General features: G+C 35.1%; 1 protein-coding gene across 2 annotated transcripts; it reads left to right on the top strand.

Annotated features, from left to right (window-relative positions):
* The first annotated feature begins 379 nt into the window (after positions 1-379).
* LOC105172262 (SEC-C motif protein) lies at positions 380-7470 on the top strand. Of its 2 annotated transcripts, XR_016067973.1 has the most exons (6): positions 380-697; positions 767-915; positions 2438-2599; positions 4156-4271; positions 6484-6565; positions 6964-7470. XR_016067973.1 is itself a non-coding variant. In XM_011093637.3 (5 exons), the coding sequence occupies exons 1-5, from the start codon at positions 511-513 to the stop codon at positions 6989-6991; spliced, it is 642 nt and encodes a 213-aa protein (XP_011091939.1). In that variant the 5' UTR covers positions 382-510; the 3' UTR covers positions 6992-7470. The 2 variants fall into 2 exon arrangements, 1 of the variants encoding a protein (XP_011091939.1); XM_011093637.3 differs by lacking the exon at positions 6484-6565 and having other exon boundaries at positions 382-697.
* The last annotated feature ends 20285 nt before the right edge of the window (positions 7471-27755 follow it).

Raw genomic sequence — 27755 nt, 5'->3', positions numbered from 1 at the left:
ACACTCTAAGGTTGGTTGTTGAAACTTCCAAAATAGAAACTAAGGGGGTTTAAAATTTTGGGTGAATAGCAAGTTACCCCCTATGATATTGAAGATGACCACATTACCCCATATGAAAAAAATATAGCAATTTACCTCCTTGTATTTTTAAAATGAAGCAATTTACCTCCTTGTATTTTTTAAAATGAAGCAATTTACCTCTTTATATAAGGAGGTAAATTGCTTCATTTTAAAATCATAGAGGGATAAATTGTTGTATTTTAAAAAATATAAAAAGATAAATTACTAATTATTTTTTTATAAGGGAATAATTTGTTCATTTACAATACGGTGTTACTTGTATTTTTTCCTTAAAATTTTGAATGCGGGTAGTGCAAAATCCAAAGTGAGCCAAGACTGAAGAATCGAGTCTTGGTTAATTAGTTTAGTTTAGGCATCCGATTTAAAACCCTACATTTCAGCAATGCATTCAAGATATACATATGCATCCGTAGCACCATACCACTTCTAATGCTTCGATTACTTTTCTCATCCCAACCCTGTGACCGCGGCCGCTACTTGACTCCATACTGTCCCCGTTTCATCTCTTTTACGTCCCCTCTCCGGGCCTCATGGATGGACAAGATGAAAGGATTGTTAATTGGCCAGAAGACCACCACCGAATCCGAGAAATCCGCCGAATCTTTCACCCTTTTGGGTGAGTGATTTTGTTACAAATAATTATGTACATGGCGATTGGGTTTGTGATTTTGTAAAATGTGAACAGGGTTTGCCGACGCAATGAGCAAAGCCAGGAAGTTGGGGACTTTGAAGCAGTATGTAGTGGGGCGGAGCAGTGAGGCTACTTTTCAGGATGCCTTCAGAAAGCAAGAGGCCATAATCCGATATCTGGGGGGTTTTGATCCTACAGGGGAGGTTGGTGCCTCTCCTCTGTTAGTGAATAAATTATATAATTTCTGTTGTTACTATTTACATTCTTAATATTATAAGCTTGTTCTTTCCAAAGCTGTGTGCCTGAATTGCTTGCTGCTTCCTTCCACTAGCAAATTGAGGTGCGTCTTAGCGAGTTCTTCGGTTAATAAAATTTTATAGTTCGTAGGAATTCTATAATTGGACGCCAGTTTGATTACATTGATTTAAGCGTCTTATAGTTCAAACTTAAACCAACATCACTTACATTTGCTCTCCCTTTTTTCCTTGAAAGATGTGTTCGGTGGCATTCCATTGAACCTTAATTTGGAACTGCTCCCCAATTATAGTAAAAGCAGTACTTTTTCAAATTTCGTTAAGAAAGGTTTTCTGGACTTCCCTGACCAGGCTCACCTATCTCTTACAAATTAGCTTCTTTCTTTTCTGCAGCAACCACATAATAAATGTCAGATATTTCAAGACATAGGAAAGAGTTGCTCATCTAAGTTACTGGTTTTCTTATTATTATTGGTAGGTCAGGGTACTGAAACCACTGGGACATTTCCATTTTAGGTGGATACACTTCAGATTTGACAAACTTCAATGGAATGACAATATGGGAAGCTAATTGCTCATTTGATGCAACTCAAGAATAGACAGGGAAAGTAGGAGAACCAAATGAAGTGTTCAAATTGGATCCCACTAATTGAAGACCAAACACAATTGCTGCAGGTTCTTATTAACAAGCTGAGGTCATGAGTTGGCTCACTAAATGATTAGAGTACCCAGAAATGCTGTTTGACTTGATATTGTCCTGACTAGGGTAACAAATTATATGCCAAACTAGGACTAGCGCCCTAAAAGCATATAACTTGACCCTTTAACGAACTTATTCTAGATATTACAGACTGAAATTTTCCAAACTTAGAACTCTTGAAAAGGAAGTCCTTGAAATATTAGATTTTGCTTGATTACTGACAAGATGTATGATCAATTTTGACCTATTTTGGCTAGCACATTTGATGAATTTTTCCTTCAAGATAATGTAGTAGTCCAGAAACCAGGACTTCAGAGTTGAAGTGTTCAAATTTACAATTTTTACATGTCACAGTTTTATGTGGCTGGAAAATGCTAGCTCTTCTCTATTTTGCAGCTTCCGGAGGAAGTTTATGATTTTCAGTTCCCAATTGATGACAAAATATTTGAGTTGGTTCAGCTATTTTTCTTCATCCATTGTTTTCATCTCCCAATGACGCCTTTTTCTCAAAGGCGTAAGTTTTACATAAGTGAACTTTTCTTGTTGGTTTGTACATTAACTAATTGTTGTGTATTTTAGCAATCTTCTAGTTTCAATGTTTCAAATTATTCATCAGTTGAATGCTTGAAGTTATTAATTGATATGCTCAGCAAACTAGCGCTCTTTTACTAAGATAGGTGATGAAAAGCCATGTCTGAATACTGTTGCACTGATGTATGGCTGGAGTGCTTGAGTGGTTCTCAATTTCCTTCTGATTTCTTTTTGCTGTAGAATATTAAAGCTAGTCAAAAGATGGAGGCAGCAAAACAGTGTGATTGCACACTTTTAGATGTTGAAAACGCCTTGTCAAAGTTTACATGGGCAAAAGAAGCACAAAAAAAGATTGAACAACTTAAAGCGGAAGGCAAGCCAATGCCAAAGAGCATGGCAGAGGTATTCATCACATTGTTATTTCTCACCCTTCACAAACAGTTTTTTGATGGAAAAGTATCACGTAATTTATTACACAACATTCACTTGTGTTGTACTTGCTATACGTGTGATTAATTATGTTTAAGTTTCTAGAGAGTATTGTCCAAATTAATTTTGCTAATAATTGTGCATCGAATGTGCTTAGAGTCGACTAGTCTATTTTCATGTAGTTATATTGATTTTTGAGTAATCAGTTCTGGTTTTTATGATTGAATTTAAACTACTGATGTAAATTAAGGAAGTTCATGTTTAACAGTTCCGAAAATTTAACCAAGGGATAATTATAGAACTGTTTGTGAGGTTTGGTCTAAATAGAGGTACATTGTATCGTGTTTATGAAATTACATTCACCTCCATTAATGTCTGTTGTCATCTTACATATAACTGCGACTGTTAGTCTCCATTGCACAGCAGAAATGCTTGTCAAAGCCAAATTTCATTCTCTACCTCCATATTTAGTTGAGATGACGTTTTTTCCCCCTAAAAACCCTAACCACACTCATTCTTTGCTTTTAGGCTCTGAACTTTATGAAATTTAAAACTTTCGCAATTCTGACAGTTTCTTATATGCTTTTGTTCATTCATTTGGCAATTTCTTAACGTTCTAGACTGTCCTTTTTTTATTGGGTCTCACAAGAGTTCTAAACATGACATAATATAAATGGTTAGGATCCTGAAATGATTACTACATGCTGTATAAAACAAGATTTTATGATAATAGTAACGAGGGCTTAGTCCTTACTCCTTAGTCAAGAAGATTAATTTAAACGAATGGAACAGTGTCGAGAATAAGGATGTTTGTGGAACTTGGAAATAAAGCTACATGTTAACTTGACATGCATCTTGCTAGTCTTCCATTAAGGCATCCGGCAGCTTGCAATTTCTCTTTTACCAGTGTGCCACTTCTTTACTGGAAAAGGGAGGAAAAGCACTATGAAAATGTGAGTAAAAAATTAGACATATGCGGAGGCAAAGAGTTTGAAATTAAGAGAACACAAGGAAAACAACATTAGATAGATGTGCTGAAAAGAAATCCGGTCAGATGGATTCAGTTGGATTTAAGATATCCTGGGTTGCCATTTACTTTCATAAATATAAGTGAAGAAGGCAACAGATAAAGAAAAACATGTCTTGAATCTGTCAAAAGAACAGCACAAGAATAGTGCATACAAGTATGCATTTGGAATTTAAATGCTTTTTTATTCTTCATTCAAATGTATTAACTGTATACTGGAAATAATTTTCTTTTGGTTCATTTTATTATATGAAATAAAAGCATAGGATATCCATTTTTTACTGCAGCATTTCCTTTTTCCTTGTCCGTTTAAGTTGGCAATCCAGTTGCTGCCTCAAGAATGATGTTAACTGCAACTTAAAAAGGCAATGCTTTGTCTACTTCTTAGGGGATTAACAAAGAAAGAAAGAAAGATCTTTTTGTATGTCTTTGGCAGTTTATTTTTATTTTTTATTTTTCATTATTATGTCTTTTAAACTTGTCAAGGGATCATTAATTGCAGATGCAGAAATTGATGGGATCATCCCCCTTAGATATTGCACGCAATAACTTGGCTAAGAGTGGGCAAATAAGTAGGAATGCACCCTGCCCCTGTGGTTCTCGGAAGTTGTACAAAAGGTACTTCTTTAGCTTTCATGTAAAATGCAAATGAGTTGGAATAGGTGTTGATCACATAAAGGTTTAATGTATTTGCTGATTTTATTACATGTACTGTGCTATTTAGGAAAACTCCCTCAAAAGTCAAAACCATCACTTTGAATTTACATCCTATAAATCAAGTCAAATTTTCAAAACTGATTTAGAGTTCAAGTATGTCATTACTATCTTGGAGCTTGGGAGGCAGCATACTTGAGGGTTAATTACATCATCCTTCCACATCACTGCGGATATTTTCAAATTTCCCCTCTTACTATTGAAATTATAAATACCCTTTTTGACTAACACCCATATTCAAATTTGGCGGGAATCTGTTAGATGACAATTTAACCATCATCTAATATCAAACAAAATATTAAGTGGAATTTCAACAAAAGACTTCAAAATAATGCTCAGCCTTAATAATCATATTTCATTTTAGAAATAAGAATAAATTAATAAAACCTAAAACAACCACCCCCGCCCCCGATGGAGTTTGGTAGGCGGGACGAGGTGCGAGTTAAATGCCAGGATGGCTATGGGTTGGGTCTGAGGGAAGATCGGATTCGTCTTTGTAGTGGAAGTTTGGGCTGTTGAAGTAAAAGGTGTTTGATGGTGGATGACAGATTCGTGCACTGGGGTGGAGGAGCAAAAAAAAGTAGATTAATGGCTGTGCTTGGGATGGGTTTCTATTGGCTTTCTGGGATTACTTGGCTTTCTGGGTGTAATCAACATAAGAAAGTGGCTTTCTGGGCGCAATCAACAAAAGAAAGGGCAAAAGGTGGCTGAGGTATCTTGAATGGGTGTTTGTGGTGGTAGTAGTGGGTTTTGATGGCGAGGGCTGATTTGGGCTTGTAGCGGAGCTGTAATGTGGTGAATAGTCACTGATAATTAGTGTACGGTTACGCAGCCATGGGGCTGTGGTGATGGTGGCTGAAGGCCAACCTGAACAATAATGGATTGAATTGGATTGATTGTTTGTCTACTGGGAGGCAGTGATGAGGAGTTTTCAGATAAAGTTGATATCCCTATTTTTTTTTTCAGATTAACACTTTATCATTTACAAAATTCCAACCATCAGATATAGCATGAGATTTGGAAGTGGTTAATAAAAGTTCCAAGTTGCTCCCCTTGGAGTTAAAAAAATTACATATTACTGTGTTGGGCATCATGTTCACCAAAAATTAAATAAACTGAAACCAAGGACAAATTAAGTCTACATTAAATTTTTAATGACATTGATAAATTTGTTAGTTGACTAATACAAGGTGCAATTAGTAAGATGGAAATAACATCTATGAGATTTATATAATTTCAATAGTAAAAGGAACAAATCCATAAATATTCATGATGCCAGGATAGGGTGCTATAACAAAACTATATTTGGTATGAGTTGATGCCATGAAGCACACAAGTGTTTTGGATCACATTGGATTTATACTGTTGCCAGGACTTTTTTGTGTTAGAACTTTTTTAATCTTTGATAGTGGAGTGCAATATCATTGATAGTATTGAATTCTGTTCTCTCTTTCGAATCTCTGACATGGGTGCTATATTGTTTAACTTGGTTTGTAGATACAAATATTTGGAGAAAGTCAATAGCATTTCATTAATTGCAGTGTAGAGTGATGGCTTTTCTAGCTCCTCTCACTTTAGCAGTGATGTAAAATGAAGTTTCTAGTTTTCTTAAGAATTAATTTTCAATAAAGTTCTTCCTGTTCAATAAAGTATGAGGCTTCATATTATTGGACTGGTCCCCTGTAGTGAAGATTATTTCTCTTGAATTGAATTGATTACTATTGATCTTATTCTCTTGCTTCTCTCTTCTTGACAATTTAATGATTGTTATTGTTTGAGTAAACCAAGCTGAGATGATAGTAGATAGATTTTGATTCTTGAGCTCTAGTATAAATTTTGTACACTTGACCTCATGCAAACTCGGTTGAGTTCAGAATTTAAACATAAGTCGAGTGGGCCCCAGAATCTCACAATTATTTGCAGTTTAATTTGTCATTCGCTTTTGTGTATAACCTTTATGATGACAGTCGTGCATGATAGTTGATCGTAGTGGGTCTACATGCATTTTTAAGCCCATAACATAAGCCTCTGCTCACTATGGTTCTTTTCATATCATAGCACATTTCTATTAGCACTGGTTTATTTTTACTTGCAATGTTTATTTTCCTTGGTATAGAGATATTTCAGCTGCTGAGGTTTTGGTTTGAAGATTGGGAGGAGATTGTTTTCTTGTGCTGTGGTGTCTTTGGGAACAGAGAGTAATACTTTGTGCTAACTGTCTATAAATCCTATTCTTGATGCACACATCTGAAGAACTTTGGAAATACATGAGTCCAATGAATTGTTTGACATGCCTGTTTTTATGTAACTTTCTCTACCTGATTTTCATATTTTTTCCTATTTTTATATGGAACTTGTATTTCACATTCCTCGTGACCTTAAATTTTAACTTGTCTGCAAATATAGCCATCTGATTTTATTGCACTTGCAAAAAACTGTTGTTAGAATAGGTGCAATGAACTATTTTACATCCTAATCTATAGATTTTGGTCAAGTGGTTTTCTGTCTTTTGATATACAGATGATGTATTAAAAACCTGTATTATGCAATATCGACAACTGTTTACCCTTTTTCATTTAAACAATTGTATTTGCAGATGCTGCGGGAAGGACAAAAGCAATTGATGGTGAAATTCCATAAAACTGGCATGGTTTAGGATGCTTGGAGAGCTGCAAGCAGTAGACCCCAGCCCTTACTTCTAAAATTGCCCTTTGCTGTATGCTAAGATAATACAATTTGCAGCATGGTGGACCTACTCAATGGGTAGTTTGCAACAAGCTTTACATGGTCTTATCTAGATGGCAAATTTTAGTTTAAGCCAAAATATACTCTAATTTGCTTTCTTTTCTCCGAAAGGCTCTGGAACTTGCGCAAGTAAGCCGGCCATTATGACTTGCCATGCTAGTAGGATTATTAGGATAAATCGGATATATGAGGAACTCCTCTTAGAGCCATAGTTTATTAAAATCGTTTTTCTGATGATTTGATCAATGCTATATGATGATAGCTGTATTGAAGCAAGGCAGATGCTATTGGCTTTGTGTAGAATCAACTTGAACCAGGAATTGGACCTGAAAAGAAACCGAATTTTGTTTGGAATTGAGATATGGGGTGCGGTAAATTTTATGTCTTTGTGGTTATTGAGGACTCGTGTGTTCGGTAGGCAATGATCTCTTCGCAGGAATCTGACTGTGAAGTATCATATTTTCTCTCTCGGGTTTCAAATTTGCGAAAGCAAATATATTCCTAAATGATGGCATAAAGATTGTGGGAATGTGAGAATTCATATTTTGCTGATATTATTCATGAGAATTTGTCAATAAAGGTTCACAGGAGAATATTGCCCTTCATATTTTTTTTTTATATTTAAGGGATTGTTAAAACTTTGATAATTTGGTGCAATTATACGTAAAATTTTTTGTGACTTGGGAAATTATATCTGGTACGGGAAAAATTCAGGGACCTCTTCTGTGATAATGGAAATGTTCAAAAAATTTCTTGTGAAAATTAAATTATCAATTACCACATTTTGTGATATAAAATAAAGTTAAAAAAAATTCCCTCGGTACATAAATTGGACCACACATGTTTTGAGTGTAAGTGGGCTATGAAAGTACACCTATAGTTCCAAAGTTGTCCAAAATTTTGACAATATTTGGTCTTTTAATCATATGTTCTTGCTTATCTTTAATAGTCAGCCCCTAATGCTCAGAATTAGGTACAACATACTTTCGAAATAAATTAAGCCGTCATTAACTCGTACCTTGTTCTGACTGCTTTGTTTTCGGGTATTCCAAGTCCTTGATTTTACGGACTTCCTCCAATCACACTACCGCAATAGATAGTTCGCAGGTACTTGACTCATTCAGCAACAAACAACACAACCCTATTTCGTTTCTTACTTTAGGGCATAAAAGGGACTTCAATATAGGGACTTAATAGAATTTTGGATAAACAAGTCGAATAAAAGCCTTACTTTTATTGAAGAAATATATAGAATATTACATAGATGTAATCCCTCTGCTGGAGGAGACAACTGTTTAGCCTCCCATATGATAGATGACTTGAATCGTTGGGGAAACCCCCATAAACTAAAAAATTTGAAAATACAAAAACTCCGAATTCGAAATATTATGCTTTTGAAGAGTTGGAGAAGATTTATGATAATCCCCATTTTTTTCATTGCAACCTTATTTATAGAAAGCCGTGGATTTCAAATTTAGACTCCAAACTTATTTTTGATGACGTCATGTATTCATTATCATTTTGTCTCTTTCGGATGACGTCACTGCATTCGTCATTATCGCGTCCTTTCCAGCTGTTGGTCATAATGGCCTGTCGGTCTTGTGATTGCTAGCTGGCTTTCTTGCTTTGCTGACTGGCCTTCATTGTTTTCTACTGACAGTCTTATCCTTGATTTTTTATATTTTTTAATTTTTACTTCTTTTTGTAAAATTTTTTTCTTTTTCCCTTGTCCTGGTTTGGTTTGGATTTATTTTGTGTGACCCGAATTTTTGTCCGAACAGGAGATTCTCTTGTTTTTCGTAGCAAAAATATAAATGGTTATGCTATTGCCTAACATGCAGCATGTTGCATGTGTTCATACTTGTAGCTTCGCTTGCTAGTAGCTTATTTTCCTAAATTAACATCCTCTTCTTCTCAAATAAACTTTCGGCGAACTCAATGCTCTTTTTCGTCATGGAATTTAACAGAAAGGATCCATTCGCTTTGTTGGAAAAATCTTGAATGGATACTTGACTTTGTCCATTTTAGTGAGACAGACACATAATCCCCAAGCTCTTATGGTGTAGATATTGTCTTCACTAATGACTGATACTAGGGAGCTTCTTCTGAGACAGCTTTTGATTTTATTGAAAGCCACCAACTCTGGCCTCTGAAACTTCATAAAATGAAATTTTGGATAAGACCCATTTCCTGCAGTTTTTGGAGTAATTGGTACGAATTTTATTTATAAAATATCGCCTCTCTTTTTAAGTGGGGGTTATTTTGCCACAAACCAAAGAGCGCCCCACTAGTCGGAAGCTTTGAAATTTTCGAAAAACTTGGAGACATAGTATGAATTGAAGTAAGAGCTCCAAAGTCATATCATTCTCTGACATCCTCTAGTTTTGGACCCTTCTAACATCCAGACCCTATTATATTTTTCGAATGTTTCGATAATGGTCTTGCCTGAGTTCACTCCTTTGCGGAAAATTAGTTTTTCCCATATGCGCTGATAATCCTGTCAAGCAGAAGAAGATATCAAGTCGTTAGTATTAACTTTAGAAGTACCTATCATCGGCCTAAGACTAAAAAACTTATTTGTTAGATGGAAGGAAACTTTAGGGATGCTAGATGTGCTTTCTTAAATCATAGAAAATCTACATATAATTATATTAAATCTTAAGAAAAAGAAGTGTAATTATCCTTATATTTAGTTTTTAGTTCTTGAATTTAAAAATGTCATGTTGGTGAATTAATGAATCAAATTTGAAGTACTGATATTTGCTGGAAGATTGTTTTGTCCTAATTATCTTAGAATATTTCTTGGTCTTTTTCCTTATTATTTTTATTTTTCCATTATAAGTCATGGTATTATTTGCATTTTAATTTTTTTTCATCTTAGTAAGTTTTTATACGTTGGTTATATGCTTGTGCCAGAATCGAAAGTTGATTAGCTAAGCATGCATTATTCGTAAAAAAATTATTATTGTGGATCCTTGATCTCGAGGTTCATCTGTGAGTTTTGGCGAAACGACTTAAAAAGGAAATTAGGCATCTCAGTAGGATATTGCAAAAGCAACTATCCTCCTATGACACCATGTTTATGAAAAACTAGTTAGAAGTAAGTGCATTGAATGTAATTCATATTATCTTAATATAATTAATACATTATATTAATAAGATAAATTTATAAATAAATATATGTGAATTAAAATGTAATAGGTACTTTATAAATTAAAAATATTATTTATACAAAGTAAAAGCATGAGGTTTAAAAATAAAATGACTTTTTTCCTCCATTTTATTTATGATTTTATAGTATAAATTATATATTTGTTTTCTACATTCAATATATGCATCTTTTTAGTATAAGTAAATGTCTACTCATATACTAAATAAAAAAAGAAAAATGCCTACTCATATAAGTAATTTTGGGTCAAGATAATTACATACCTACACAATACCAAAAAGACCCACACACACTATATGTATGTGTGTGTAGATATACAATGACCAAGTTGATAAATAAAAAATAGGGATGATTAAATCAATACCCCCTCATCTATTATTGTTTTTTACATAAATTATTCTTATCTTTTTAAAAATTATAGAAACCACCCCTGATACCTTTTAAAATTAAAAAATTCTCTGTTGATCCGGTTAAACTTTAATTTAATTTTTAAATAAAAAAAATGCCCTCAGAGTGTTTTAAATTATTTTATTAATTTTTGTATTGAATATGTTTATAAAATTGTACCTCTTAGTAATTAAAATATTAAATAATTTAATTAATATATTAATAAAAATTAGTTACTCAGTTATAAATTTAAACTAATATGTATATATTTATACATATATATTTTGATGGATTAAATGCATTTTTCGTCATCTAACTATAGCCACATCCCATTTTAGTCCTTTATCTATCTAGGGTTTGATTTTGGTCCTTTATGTAATTAAATTGCTCAATTTTAGTCCTATTTTGGCCGGAAAAAATCCCAGCCCACCGAAAATTGCCTATGTGGACCATTTAAACTGGGGCTGAAACCTTATTGGTTTACATTTTTATGATTTGGCTATTTTTCAAATTTTAATAAAAAAAAGAATGACATGGCAAATGTGGAAAAAGAGGGAAAAGGGAGGCCTCTTGCTGTGCTGGCGGCGAGAAGGACGACGGCGGTCGAAGACTCTGATCTCGTAAAAAATCTGATGAAAATTGATGGGTGAGGTCTCGTTGAAAACGCCTTGGCGAGGGGAGTCCAACGGTGGTTGTCCGCGATGGTGATTCGTTTGGACGGCAGAGATTCGGCAGTTCAAAGGTGGCGGCGTCATGAAACTTTAAAAGAACTGATCTCGTTGAGGAGTTGATGAAAATGGATGGGAGAGGTGTCGTTTGACTCGCCTTGATGAGAGGAATCCAACGGTGGTGGTGCACAACGGTCATTCGTTCGGACGGCGGCGTATTGACGGCGGTTCAAAGGTGGCCGCGTCGCAAAACTTTAAAAGAACTGATCTCGTCGAGCAGTTGATGAAAATGGCTGTGAGAGGTGTCGTTCGACTCGCCTTGATGAGAGGAATCCAACGGTGGTGGTGCGCAATGGTAATTCGTTCGGACGGCAGCGTATTGACGGTGGAAAGTCGCATCGGTAACCTCTTGAGCCCAGCGTCAAATCGTAATGAAACTTCAAATTGATGGAGGCGAAACGTTCGCCTGATGATGGGGAGTCGACTGATATAGTTGGTGTCCGGTGATTCATCGAAAATTGGTCGGAAATTTAGAGAGAAGATGCGGCGAGAAGAGGGGAGAAAAAGTGGCCATGTCATTCTTTCTTTTTTTTTGGTTTTAAAATTCAAAAAATTGCCAAGTCAGCTAAAACTTACCAATTATATTTCAGCCCTAATTTAAATATCCACATGGGCTCCACGTGGAATTTTCCGGCGGTTTGGGTAATTTTCCGGCGAAAAAAGTTCCAAAATTGAGCAATTAAAATACATAAAGGACCAAATCCAAACCCTAGATAGATAAAGGACCAAATCCAAACCCTAGATAGATAAAGGACCAAAATTGCATTTAATCCTATTTTGATGGAGGATGGCGGAGGAGGTTGAAGGCTAGGCGCAAGTGGATCAAGGGCACAGACATGAGTTGAGGGTAGGCATGGCCGTAGGATTGGGAAGAAAGAACAATTTTAAAATAAATTAATTTTAATAGTTAAAAATATTTTTTTAATAAATAAATTATTTATGTTACTAATTGTAATATGATTCATATAAACTGCATAAATTATTATTTATTAATTTTAAATAAAATGTAATTATGAATAAAAATAGAGAATAAATATTTTTTTAATTTTAAATAATTTATGAAAGTGTATTTAATTTTTTAACCTAAACTTATAATTTAATAATTAATTTTATTAATATAATTGATATGTACTGTCCAAAAGCACTTTGCCCAAAGAGGTTATGAAGTCCAAACTAAGCCCATCAACCCGTGATGAAGGTAGCCCACCAAGGATTCCCAAGCTCGGCTTAAGAGGGTAGCTTAGTAAAAGCTTGCTAGACCACAAACTTGCCTTCAAAGCCCAGCTCAGGAGAAGGGAGGCATCCCCAAAACTTAGGACTCCTTAACTTAAAAGGACTCCCTGTTGAATAGGAATCCTCATGCGAAAGGAGTCCTCCCCTAAGCAAATACGTGTTGATCAGCTAAAATAAGATTGAATCATGCTTTATCCGCAGGGATCTTGCCACTTTTTCCTGAAATACAGGTAATGTGCAGAGTCTCCACGAAGGGGGATGCCCCCTCTATAAATATAGGCACCATCCATCAACAGGGACACCTTCCAAAATCTGAAAATTGCTCTTCTACTCTTGCTGCAACATTAAGTAGCATTCTAAACCATACTTTCCCAAGAATTTCTTATTTATATCTCAATTTGTCGTCACAATTTATTTTTATAATTATTTATTCTTAAATTCGAAACTAACTTGAGCATTAGAGTGCTAACGTACTGTTTGTAGGTCCTATTTTGTCAAGTTCTTTTGCTTAATCAGCCCAAGCCCATTATGAAAATCTAAGATCGTTGGACCCGTGCTAAAATCGCATGCATCAATTGGCTCCGTCTTTGGGAAAGTGAGTTAAAGGCGTGAGTTACCATGGAGACCCCCAGCAACCCCACTAACAAACAAAAGGTTGTGGAGACACCCGATAACAATTAGCCTTTACGGGTCGCTGTTGGAACTTCTCTGATCCCAGTTGGTGGAGGATCCACCCATACCTTGCCTGAGCCAATACCACCCCCCAGAATGGTGGACCCTATGGTTGATCCTCCAAGACGAAGCACCTCATTGGACACCACCTCAGGAGAACTTTCTCCAGCTTTGTTAGGTGCAATTTAATAGGTGGTTGCAACATCAATTCGGGAGCAGATGGCAGCGCTAGTTCCTGCTCGCTTAGCCCTTGTGATGGAAGCAAACGTCCCTGAAGAAGGGGTAGGAGGAGGCCTAGCTGAAGGAGGCGTCTTTGTATCCAGGACCCTATTGATTGAGAAGTAGGTCTCCCTCCAACAGCTCCCCAGAAGGTCCCCCAAAAATGGCTGGCAGAACTGGAATGCCTCCAAAAAGGTCTTCAAAATGTCCAACACCAGATGGTAAGGTCCCTTAAAGACGAGCAGTAGGGTGTCCCCTTCACGGACACAGTGATGGCGGATAAGCTCTCGGTGAATTGCCGCATCCCCGCTGTTGTTGAATATGATGGGACTACTGATCCTTAAGAACACCTCTAACGTTTTTGGAATGTAACTTTTTTGCATAGGTACACGAATAGAATCAAATGTCGCGTTTTTTGCCACCACCTTCACCAGGGTCGCACAATAATGGTTCAATAGTTGCCTGCAAGCGTGATAGGAAGTTTTCTAGAATTTTGATATCTCATTTTGCACCAATTTGCTAGCAGTCGGAGTCTTCAAAAGATGGAGCTCAACTTTTTTGCCATAAGCCAAGAAGACAACGAACCATTAAAGGAGTACCTGCAATGATTCAATACTGTAGCCTTCGAGGTACCCTCCGCCACTCAAGAAGTGAAAACCAATGCTTTCTCGCAAGGACTTTCGGATGAGGACTTCTTCAAGTGCTTGGCTAAAAAATCTATTTTCATGGACCCAAGCTGCCAAAAACGAGAGTCGTGGGGAGAAAAGGAAAGAAGTTCGAGAGAAGATCCCCTCCAAGAAGCCCTGAACTAATTTTGGGATAAGCAGGCACCCTTCCGAAAGGTTAATGCAGTATACACCCCATTGACAGTACCTATCACCCAAGCCCTCATGGCGTCGAAGGGAAATGCTTACTAGCTCGCCCCAGATCATGGAGAGAATAGCCCCAACGTCCTAAGTCCGACGAATTCTTTCGTTTCTATAATGATTACGGCCACACCATTGAAGTGTGCCGACATCTAAGAATGAGATTGAAAGGCTTATCTAAAATGGATATCTGCAGGAGTACATCTGCTAGAAAAATGTCCAAGGAACAGGGCTATACTGAAAGTATAAAACAGACAAAGGGAAGGAAGTAATGATTTCAATCTCGAGTTTTTTACTTAGCGAATAACACAAAAGTACCTTTTGGGGGAAGACTAAAGCTAATGATCCTCCCCGTAAAAGAGTTATACGAATGATTGCAGGCGGTCCAAGTGGAAGCGACTCCCGTCATGTTAGAAAGACCTAGGTTAAAGAGGCACACAACATAACTATAAAAGAAATATGAGATGTTGGGGCGATGGAGGATACCTCCCTCATCCAGTTCGGAAGGGCAGAACGGTCAGGTCCCAAGAGTTCTCAAATGACGCTCGGTCATCACAGCATTGGTAGCCAACTACAAAGTAGGACGTATCTTCATAAATTTGAAAAGATCTGCAGGCATATTATTTAGAGAAGCCTACAATCAGATGCAATTGGGGCACACCCCCTAGAAAAAGTAAACACTTCCTTATACGATTTTGCAGGGGTATGTTTCACTCTCATTGACCCTAGGTACTGGCGCCACTCAGAAAACTTGAACGTTGAAATTTTAGTAGTGGATACCCCTTCTCCTACAACGTCATTGTGGGGAGGCCCACCCTTATTGCTTTCCAAGCCGCAATCTCCATTTATCACATGAAAATCAAGTTCCCTACACTCGGAGGTGTAGAAGAAGTACATGGAGACCCCCTCCAATCTCGCAAGTGTTACGTGGAAGCTGTGCACAAAGGGCCAAAAAGAAATAAGGAGGAAGTACCTAAGGAGGCGCCCCCAAGCAAGTGAGAGAAGGGGATTGTAGAAGATAAAAAAAATGAGGGGGCGTCCCCCAAGGTTCAGCCGACTGAAGAATTAATGAATATTGAACTTCTACCTAGAGATACAGAAAAATTTACACACATCACTTCTCAAATGGAGGATGTGACACGTGAAGAAATAATTCAAAACTTACGTTGCAATGTAAACATCTTTGTACGGACCCCCAAAAATTTAGAAGGGATCGACCCTAAGGTCATAACTCACCATCTCAATATAGATCCCAACATCAAGCCGCTGAAACAAAAAAAGAGACACTTCAGACATGAAAAAGATAAAATAATCCAAGCCGAAGTTGATAAATTATTGGCGGAAGGTCACATCGAAGAAATACAATTCTCTGAGTGGCTATGAAACGTTGTATTAGTACCCAAGCCAGGAAGAAAATGAAGAATGTGTATTTACTTCAGGGACCTCAACAAGGTGTGCCCTAAGAATTTTTATCCTCTACCTCGAATTGATCAATTGGTGATTCTGCATCAGGATGTGGATTATGTTAGAAATGGTGACCAGAAAGCCAATTAGGATTGGCGGTTTTGGGAATCATTTAGCAATCTTTATGAATATGATATTATCTTGGTGAATGTAGTAAGCATTCATTTGTGGCACCATGTGTTTGTTGGGCTTACTATTTATGTTGAACGGGATTTTAACATCACAACAAATACCCACAGACCAATTGAATTGTAGTTGGACTATGGATTGGATGGCAGCTATGAAACCAACTTCTGAGGTTAGTCTAAAAGGTTCCAAGTCGTGGACATTGAGACTGGACATCGAGAGTCCTATAGAGACTTGCACTAAGTTCTGTATTCATTAGATGAGTGCTGTGTTTCATCGGCGACAAACATAGGATGTCTATGCAATTTTAGTAAATTAGTTGACAAGGTTGTTAACTGATTGAACTGACTCGCGGGAATTGTCATATGGAGGCATTGCAGGCTTGGTCGGTATGATTTGAATTCTCGGCTCCGATAGTACAGGATTAGTCCTTAGACTTGATAAATCATGGCAGTTGCATGCATATGATGGCTATATCTTGGATCTGGCGTGAGATGACTATGTCTTTGATGTGGTCATTATAAGCTTTTTCCGATGTAGTTGGATTATGCATTAAGGACGGTGGATTTCAAGATAGAATCTGTCCCTTATCAATATATGATGGATATATCTCCTATGCACTTTAAGACGATTTAGACTCTCTAAGTCTATGGCCATAGCGATTAGTCGAATAGAAAATGGTTTCCTTTGTTTATCAATAGAGTAAACACATCTTAACTATTCAGCATAGTTGCTTAGTCCAGGATGGGAATTGATCCCCAATTCCATGCCCTAGACTAAGGCTGGGAGATGGTCAATGGAAGAACCGTACCTCTATGGAACTCGAGAGCCTAAATGTTCATGCCAATATTCACCTAGTCTCTAGTGCCATAGATCGTTGCTAGACGACCACCCATGGTGACGGGCATTTTCGATTAATAGTTAATTGAAAATATTTAATTAAATTAGATTTAATTAATTATTTGTGTTGAACACAATGCCCAAGTCTAGCTGAGAGTGAACCTAAAGAGTCACACACAAATCACTGTGAAATTGGTGAAATTAATTTGGAATTAATTCGAGAAGAAAGGAATTAATTTAATTGGATTAAATTAATTCAAGGGGAATATATAAATGATTGGATCATTTATTTAATAGTCCAGATGACTCAAGAATTAATTAATTGGATTAATTCATTTTGTGCCTAACACCTTTAAATTAATTGGATTAATTTATTTGGTTTGGTTTAATTAATTGATTGGATTAATTAATTAGAGTTTGGGCTTAAATTTATTTAATTGGATTAAATGAATCTTTGGATTTAGTTGGGCTAAAAATAATTTAATTAATTATTGTCCAATGGACTTTGGTTGGGCATAATTTAATTTGATTAAATCAAGCCTGATCCATACTTGAAGCCCAATCCCATTTGAGGGAGGTTGGAGCAAGTTAAGAAGGAGTTGAAACTCCTCACCATGATGAAGATAATGGAGTGGTTATTTTATCATGGTTGAAGATTATATGCATGTGTGTGTATAAGTTGCCTTGGAGGCAAACTTTGTAATTATTGAATTTTGAATTCAATTGTATGTAATATACAAAACTACACACATATCATGCATAACCAACACCTAAGCGACGAAATTTGCTCTCTTTCCTCTCCAAAAATATTCTCCTTTTTGTTTTATATTTAATTGAATTCAATTTAGAACATAAAATATTTAGAGTTGTTTTTGTTCTTGTTCTTTATTCTATCTAGCAATAGAGAAAGAACTATATCTCTTCCTTAGTGTGATATGGATAAATTAGAGGAAATTTTGATTCTAAAGTGAACAGGAGAACGTAAAGGGAACAACGCACGTTGTTGTTCAACTATAGAAATAAAAAGTAAAGTTTTATTTTTATTTCTATGCTTTTTGTTTCATCCTCTAGCCACTTGTCTATCATACTTGTATCATTTATTACACCGAACGCCTGGAAATTTCAAAGGGAACACCCCTTTGAACCGTTTAATTAATTTTTTATTTCACGCTTCCGCCGTGTTCTTGGGCCATACCGATTCTTTCAGTGGTATCAGAGCCCAATTTGGTGTTGTAGCTTTAGGATTAACATGTCGTTATGTGTTGAGCATAAACAACGTGTTTAATTTGCTTCTGGGAAGTATGATTATATGTTTAGAAAATATGTATTAATTTTGCTTTTAAATTATGGATATTTATGCATTTTTTAAAATTAAATTTTCTGTAAATGCATGGTTTATTTCAGTTTTTATTTGCAGAAATTCAAAAAAAAATTAAAAAATGGAGCTGTACGGCCGTTGTTGCCCTGCCAGCCGATCACTAGCCAGTAGGGTGCGTGCGCGTGCATGCGGCCAGCAGTAGACCATCGTCTGCTATCCGAACGGCTGGGTTGTTTTGTGTCGTTTTTTCCAAAAATTTGGATTTTCCTGTTTTCTGTAATTTTTCTGAAATTATTAATTTTGGTTAATTTTAATTTAGTTAAATTGAATTTTTCTAAAATTAAATTGTGCCTTAAATTAATTTGGAAATGGTTTTAAAAAAAAATAACAAAATTGTACTTAGATGTGGGGTTGATATCCATTTTTTAATTGCATTATTAGTATGTTATTTTATGCATTTAATTATGTTTTTGGTATTAGATATTGGATATCTATTGTTATATACATGGATTGTATTTATTTGTATAACTATTTATATTTGATATAAATGTGTTAATTATCGTTTATTGGATAAACAATGGGGAAGATCACAAAGCCCATTGGCCAAATGCATGGTTTAATATTATGTTGGTGAGGCCTGTGGGCCTCTTTGTTTTAATTCCTTCTTTCGGTTTTAACATTTAAATAATAAGACTTGCTCTCTCCCTCCTTTCGTACTCCCCCAACTTTTGATTGGGGTTTTCAATTTCAGTTGTAATGAGTATAGTTAGAAAAGTAAGGTTTTATTTATTTTGAATAAACATAAGCTTCTAAGGAGATGAAGGCCTAGGCCCGTTGGACGGTACTCGGCGGAACTCACGACGGAAGAAGAAAAAATAGGAAGGCCCATAAGAATGATAATGGGTTACTATTTTGTAATAGTTAGGGCCACACCCTTAATTGACCATAGATTCACTGCGGGCTCAGTGGGTCACTTAGGATTGGGCTTGTGATCATCCAACAAGGGCGTGCTAGGCTTGTTTTTTAATGTATGTTTTAATATCTGGAGTATGATGTGTTTGGAATGCATCTATTTATACTCAATGATTACAATTGGTGCATACAAAATCTTATAATGATGCGGTCTTGGTTACGACAAACTTAACTCTCACTTGGATGGTCCAAGTTAAATACTAGGCCTATAATGGATTGAAATTCAAATGGTTTGATTAAATCCAAGCCTTCTATCCATAACAATGTGGTGTGGATGCTACTTTCACCCATTCGTGGTCTCACGAGTCGTGGTACTTTTGGGATGGAAGAAAGATATACTATTATTCTGAACGAATGGAATATACTCCTATTTTCCTATCTCACGAGTCGTGGGGAGCGGTAGCTGAGATATTCATTTGGTTGATGGGTCAGGCCTAACGCTGAGTAGCGTGATTCGCTTGGAGTCCTCAGGCCACAATGGTTTTCACCATGGAAGTCAAATGTATAGTGACTTTAAAAGAATGCTCAGGAAGTATTTTGGATGAAAATTCACATCCAATGGTTGAATGTGGAGCCTAGCATGACCAAGCCAATAGTTACCTGGAGGATAACAACTAGGCAATGGCACAAGCAAAAGGGCCGATATCTCATCAAAGATCCAGGGAATATTCTTAGACGCCACGATCAGTTTGGAACGATGGTAGGAAGAGGTGACGTGCGGTTGGACCACGTCATTTCGACAGAAAATATGGTAGACCCATGAGACCAAGCAGGTATCACAGATTGCTCACTCAGATAGGTCTGAGGGGTATGGGTAGTTGGTTTTAGGTCAAGTGGGAGATTGTTAGAAATGGTGACTAGAAAGTCAATTGGATTGGCGGTTTTGGGAACCATTTAGCAATCTTTATTAATGTGATATTATCTTGGTGAATGTAGTAAGCATTCATCTGTGGCACCATGTACTTGTTGTGCTTACCATTTATATTGAACGGGGTTTTAACAGCACAACAAAGGCCCACAGACCAATTGAATTGTAGTTAGGCTGCGCATTGGATGGCAGCTATGAAACCAACTTCTGAGGGTTAGTTTGAAACCTTCCACGTTGAGGACATCGAGACTGGGCATCGATAGAGATTTGCACTAAGTATTGCATTCATTGGATGAGTGTCACATTTCATCGGCGACAGCATGGGATGTCTATGGAATTTTAGTGGACTAGTTGACAAAGTTGTTAACTGATTGAACTGACTCGCGAGAATTGTCATATAAAAGCCTTGGAAGCTTGGTCGGTATGACTTGAATTCCAGGCTCCGATAGTAAAATGCTGAAGAAGTAATGCGGTTAAGTGCAAGATCTTATTCGACGGGACAAGATATTCTTGCTAGACCAATTTATCATATGGCTTTCGAGGCCACTTTTAGTGCTAACGGCAGAGTCATTAACAAAAATTGTGTCTCATTGATTTTATAAATAGTTCAAGTATTAATGTGTCGAAAAAGTTGGTTGAGAAGGTGTTTGTTGGGTAAAAACCCAACAGCAAAACGGCTCAGGGAACCAACGAATCGAAAAATTATCCCTCTCTCACTCTGTCAATCCCAGTTCTTAGTGAACAATTTATGAGATATTAACCTAAGTGGTTCTTGTGTGGGTCTTGGTGATAAAGGTTCTTAGTGACTAAAGTCTTGTTCTCCAATTTGTTGGCTCCCTAAGCCGTTTTGCTGCTTATGGTATTTCCTATTCTACTATTTAATTCTTGTATTACTTATTGTGACGTCCATAGAATTTTGTACGTAATTGGAAGACTAATTGGTAATTATTAGGAATTTAAATTTTATTAGTAAATAATATATAGATTTAATTTGGGATATAATAAAACTTGAACAGATTAAATTGGAAGTCGCTATAATATTTGGGGGCAAATTATATTTATTTAAGAAAATTAGGAATGACGTAAAAGTAATTATTAAAAAGAATTTAAAGAAGAAAAAGAAAAAAAAGGGTGGGCAGTGGCATGTGCTGCCACCGCCTCACCACTCATTAAATATATATATATATATATGTGTGTGTGTGTGTGCATGTTAAATTGAACATATTACACAAACAAAACACACAAACTGACGCGCATAATTGCGGAGGAAACACAGGTACCGACTTTAGATTTTACTCTTTGAATAATTTATATAATTATATTATTTAATTAATCCTTTTATTAAATATAGTTTATATTGAGCGATGTACTATTTAATCGGAGTATTTTATAATTTTGGCTATTTAAATTAGTGTCGAGTTAAATATCACAATTGTTATAAAAATGATATAGTTGGGCAATTAAAATATTAGATTTGTTAGATTTAATTATTACTATAGGTAATTTACACAATTCCATCGGAATGATTAACGAAATATGTAATTCTATGTATTGTTGCTTAGTTAAATTATATAGCAACGATAAATTGGTAGAAAATTCATAGAAATGGTTTGAAAATTATATTTAAGAAATATTATGTTATTAAAGAGGAAAAATGAAGATTTGTACTTCGATAGAAGTGGAATATTAAAGAATTATTGGAATTCGTACGAATAAGATTTTGTATTATATTTTAAAGAAAATTACGATATTCTCGATATATTAATTGTATGTGGTATATCTCATTATAGGATACGGGGGTGAGGTGAAAGGACTGACAATTAGCGATCGAGTAGAAAGAAACGTTGTAAGGTTGAGGTAAGTAAATAATTAGTATTATCTATATATGTCCCCTTTGTTTGTGGTATTACTGTTATACGATTTTTGGTTCATGCTGACTTTGATTTATTTGAAAATATATATGAGTGGTGAATGATGTAATTTGATTGACGATAATGTGTACATGGAATGAGAAAGTACGTTGAAATATTATGTTTGTTGTTTGATGTGTTGTGAGTGTTTGAGAATGAGAATGTATTGATATATTGTTTTACGTTACTAGTTGCTTACAAGAATGGTGATATGTAGAAATGAGGGAGTGGTGGAAATTGAATATAATTGTGGTGTGAATACCCCTTGATGTGTTGAAAAGCCTATAAGGCGATATGAAAAGTGCTATGTACGAAAAGAAAGTGCTATGTACGAAAAGAAAATGCTATGTGCGAAATGAAACAGCTATGTGCGAAATGAAAATGCTATGTGCGAAATGAGATTGATGAGCCGGCTGTCAAGGGGGTTCACTTAAATTTAAATATCGGTGAGATTGAGTTGGCGGGGAAAACACAATATCACCTTCTGTTAAGCAAACTAGGAAAAATGGAGTTTGATTGATTGTCTTATTGCGTGATAACTATGTGGTGTAATAAAGATGGTTGTGAGGAAGCAAATTGACTATATATTCTATGCATATTGCCTATGTATCTTGTTTGAGGTTATATTTGGTATACATATGTAGATAGGACTGGTTATTTGCTTACTGAGTGACAGGCTAATCCCTCTGTTGACATTTTATTTCAGGAGTAGACTTTGAGGTGTCTGACTGTTGAAAACTAGGTCTACGTACTGATGCAGGTCGGGCCAATATGCAGTTTTCTCCTCTTTGTCAGTTAGAGTACAAACTACATTTTGTTTGTACAGAGAGAATATAAGCGTACGGATTATTTGTGACGAATCTCCTTGTGGTGTGTGATATGTATATATATATATAATGTTGTGGGTTGATACTACGTACTATGACATGTTGAGATTATGTATGAAAATTGATTAGATGATTATGTGCATTTATATATAAATACAGGGATTACTATAAGTATGAAGTTTAGGGTAGATATAACTCTTGTAGAGAAGGGGGTGCTACATTAGGTGGTAGTAGAGCAGGGATTAGATGTTCTTAGGATAGTAGATGAAATGTAATTTTATACGTAAGGTGTATATGTTCGGAATCTACTCACATGTGCGTATTTATATAGGATGGAAGCGTCAAGAGAAAACGTTGCTGGCCCAACTGAGTCCTTAGAGTCTATGCAGGGTAATGATTCTGGATCAGAACATCAGGGGTTAGAATCTCAAAATAGAAATGCCCCACGACAGAAATAAACCGAATTATGCAAAAGTTTGTAGAAATGATGCAGGAGAACATGAGAAAAAAATATTCATATTTATTCCTTAAGCCGGTAAGTTAGTTTAATTTCGTAATATTCATATTTATTCCTTAAGCCGGTAAGTTAGTTTAATTTCGAGGACGAAATTTTTATTAGGAGGGGAGAATTGTGATGTCCATAGAATTTTGTACGTAATTGGAAGACTAATTAATAATTATAAGGAATTTAAATTTTATTAGTAAATAAATTATAGATTTAATTTGGGATATAATAAAACTTGAACGGGTTAAATTGGAGTTCGCTATAATATTTGGAGGCAAATTATATTTATTTAAGAAAATTAGAAAAGACATAATAGTAATTATTAAAAAGAATTTAAAGAAAAAAAACAAAAAAAAGGGTGGGCAGTGGCATGTGCTGCCATCGCCTCACCACTCATTAAATATATATATATATGTGTGTGTGTGCATGTAAAATTGAACATATTGCACAAACAAAACACACACACTGGCGCATAATTGCGTAGGAAAAAAAGGTACCGACTTTAGATTTTACTCTTTTAATAATTTATATAATTATATTATTTAATTAATCTTTTTATTAAATATAGTTTATATTGAACGATGTACTATTTAATCGGAGTATTTTATAATTTTGGCTATTTAAATTACTGTCGAGTTAAATATCACAATTGCTATAAAAATGATATAGTTGGGTAATTAAAATATTAGATTTGTTAGATTTAATTATTACTATAGGTAATTTACACAATTCCATCGGAATGATTAACGAAATATGTAATTCTATGTATTGTTGCTTAGTTAAATTATATAGCAACGATAAATTTGTAGAAAATTCATAGAAATGATTTGAAAATTATATTTAAGAAATATTATGTTATTAAAGAGGAAAAACGAAGATTTGTACTTCGATAAAAGTGGAATATTAAAGAATTATTGGAATTCGTACGAATAAGATTTAGTATTATATTTTAAAAAAATTACGATATTCTCGATATATTAATTGTATGTGGTATATCTCATTATAGGATACGGGGGTGAGGTGAAAGGACTGACAATTAGCGATTGAGTAGAAAGAAACGTTGTAAGGTTGAGGTAAGTAAATAATTAGTATTATCTATATATGTCCCCTTTATTTGTGGTATTACTGTTATATGATTTTTGGTTCATGCTGACTTTGATTTATTTGAAAATATATATGAGTGGTGAATGATGTAATTTGATTGACGATAATGTGTACATGCAATGAGAAAGTACGTTGAAATATTATGTTTGTTGTTTGATGTGTTGTGAGTGTTTGAGAATGAGAATGTATCGATATATTGTTTTACATTACTAGTTGCTTACAAGAATGGTGATATGTGGAAATGAGGGAGTGGTGGAAATTGAATACAATTGTGGTGTGAATACCCCTTGATGTGTTGAAAAGCCTATAAGGCGATATGAAAAGTGCTATGTGCGAAAAGAAAGTGCTATGTGCAAAATGAAACTGCTATGTGCGAAATGGAAATGCTATGTGCGAAATGAGATTGATGAGCCGGCTGTCAAGGGGGTTCACTTAAATTTAAATATCGGTGAGATTGAGTTGGCGGGGAAAACACAATATCACCTTCTGTTAAGCAAACTAGGAAAAATAGAGTTTGATTGATTGTCTTATTGCGTGATAACTATGTGGTGTAATAAAGATGGTTGAGAGAAAGCAAATTGACTATATATTCTATGCATATTGCCTATGTATCTTGTTTGAGGTTATATTTGGTATACATATGTAGATAGGACTGGTTATTTGCTTACTGAGTGACAGGCTCATCCCTCTGTTGACATTTTATTTCAGGAGTAGACTATGAGGTGTCTGACTGTTGAAGACTAGGTTTACGTACTCATGCAGGTCGGGCCAGTATGCAGTTTTTTCCTCTTTGTCAGTTAGAGTACAAACTACATTTTGTTTGTACAGAGAGAATATAAGCGTACGGATTACTTGTCACGAATCACCTTGTGGTGTGTGATATGTATATATATATATATATAATGTTGTGGGTTGATACTACGTACTATGATGTGTTGAGATTATGTATGAAAATTGATTAGATGATTATGTGCATTTATATATAAATACAGGGATTACTATAAGTATATGAAGTTTAGGGTAGATATAACTCTTGTAGAGAAGGGGGTGCTACATTAGGTGGTAGTAGAGCAGGGATGAGATGTTCTTAGGATAGTAGATGAAATGTAATTTTATATGTAAGGTGTATATGTTCGGAATCTACTCACATGTGCGTATTTATATAGGATGGAAGCGTCAAGAGAAAACGCTGCTGGCCCAACTGAGTCATTAGAGTCTATGCAGGGTAATGATTCTGGATCAGAACATCAGGGGTTAGAATCTCAATATAGAAATGCCCCACGACAGAAATAAACCGAATTATGCAAAAGTTTGTAGAAATGATGCAGGAGAACATGAGAGAAAATATTCATATTTATTCCTTACGCCGGTAAGTTAGTTTAATTTTGAGGACGAAATTTTTATTAGGAGGGGAGAATTGTGACGTCCATAGAATTTTGTACGTAATTGGAAGACTAATTAGTAATTATTAGGAATTTAAATTTTATTAGTAAATAAATTATAAATATAATTTGGGATATAATAAAACTTGAACGGGTTAAATTGAAGTTCGCAATAATATTTGGGGGCAAATTATATTTATTTAAGAAAATTAGAAAAGACATAATAGTAATTATTAAAAAGAATTTAAAGAAAAAAAACAAAAAAAAGGGTGGGCAGTGGCATGTGCTGCCATCGCCTCACCACTCATTAAATATATATATATATGTGTGTGTGCATGTTAAATTGAACATATTACACAAACAAAACACACACACTGACGCGCATAATTGCGGAGGAAACAAAGGTACCGACTTTTGATTTTACTCTTTTAATAATTTATATAATTATATTATTTAATTAATCTTTTTATTAAATATAGTTTATATTGAGCGATGTACTATTTAATCGGAGTATTTTATAATTTTGGCTATTTAAATTAGTGTCGAGTTAAATATCATAATTGCTATAAAAATGATATAGTTGGGTAATTAAAATATTAGATTTGTTAGATTTAATTATTACTATAGGTAATTAACACAATTCCATCGGAATGATTAACGAAATATATAATTCTATGTATTGTTGCTTAGTTAAATTATATAGCAACGATAAATTGGTAGAAAATTCATAGAAATGATTTGAAAATTATATTTAAGAAATATTATGTTATTAAAGAGGAAAAATGAAAATTTGTACTTCGATAGAAGTGGAATATTAAAGAATTATTGGAAATCGTACGAATAAGATTTAGTATTATATTTTAAAGAAAATTACGATATTCTCGATATATTAATTGTATGTGGTATATCTCATTATAGGATACGGGAGTGAGGTGAAAGGACTGACAATTAGCGATTGAGGAGAAAGAAACGTTGTAAGGTTGAGGTAAGTAAATAATTAGTATTATCTATATATGACCCCTTTATTTGTGGTATTACTGTTATATGATTTTTGGTTCATGCTGACTTTGATTTATTGAGTGGTGAATGATGTAATTTGATTGACGATAATGTGTACATGGAATGAGAAAGTACGTTGAAATATTATGTTTGTTGTTTGATGTGTTGTGAGTGTCTGAGAATGAGAATGTATTGATATATTGTTTTACGTTACTAGTTGCTTACAAGAATGGTGATATGTGGAAATGAGGGAGTGGTGGAAATTGAATATAATTATGGTGTGAATACCCCTTGATGTGTTGAAAAGCCTATAAGGCGATATGAAAAGTGCTATGTACGAAAAGAAAGTTCTATGTACGAAAAGAAAATCCTATGTGCGAAATGAAACAGCTATGTGCGAAATGAAAATGCTATGTGCGAAATGAGATTGATGAGCCGGCTGTCAAAGGGGTTCACTTAAATTTAAATATCGGTGAGATTGAGTTGGCGGGGAAAACACAATATCACCTTCTGAGAAGCAAACTAGAAAAAATGGAGTTTGATTGATTGTCTTATTGCGTGATAACTATGTGGTGTAATAAAGATGGTTGTGAGAAAGCAAATTGACTATATATTCTATGCATATTGCCTATGTATCTTGTTTGAGGTTATATTTGGTATACATATGTAGATAGGACTGGTTATTGCTTACTGAGTGGCAGGTTCATCCCTCTGTTGACATTTTATTTCAGGAGTAGACTTTGAGGTGTCTGACTGTTGAAGACTAGGTCTACGTACTCATGCAGGTCGGGCCAGTATGCAGTTTTCTCCTCTTTGTCAGTTAGAGTACAAACTACATTTTGTTTGTACAGAGAGAATATAAGCGTACGGATTATTTGTGATGAATCACCTTGTGGAGTGTGATATGTATATATATATATATATAATGTTGTGGGTTGATACTACGTACTATGACGTGTTGAGATTGTGTATGAAAATTGATTAGATGATTATGTGCATTTATATATAAATACAGGGATTACTATAAGTATGAAGTTAGGGTAGATATAACTCT

Source organism: Sesamum indicum, linkage group LG10, assembly GCF_026168435.1.
Source record: "Sesamum indicum cultivar Baizhima isolate 11 linkage group LG10, ASM2616843v1, whole genome shotgun sequence".
Lineage (NCBI taxonomy): Eukaryota > Viridiplantae > Streptophyta > Magnoliopsida > Lamiales > Pedaliaceae > Sesamum > Sesamum indicum.
The sequence above is the reverse complement of the archived record's forward strand: the minus strand, read 5'-3'. Positions and strand labels throughout refer to the sequence as shown.

Coding starts and splice junctions, on each gene's coding strand:
- LOC105172262 (XM_011093637.3), top strand. CDS start 511: ATGCTTCGATTACTTTTCTCATCCCAACCCTGTGACCGCGGCCGCTAC. Junction 698..766: donor CGAATCTTTCACCCTTTTGG/GTGAGTGATTTT, acceptor AAATGTGAACAG/GGTTTGCCGACGCAATGAGC. Junction 916..2,437: donor GTTTTGATCCTACAGGGGAG/GTTGGTGCCTCT, acceptor TTTTTGCTGTAG/AATATTAAAGCTAGTCAAAA.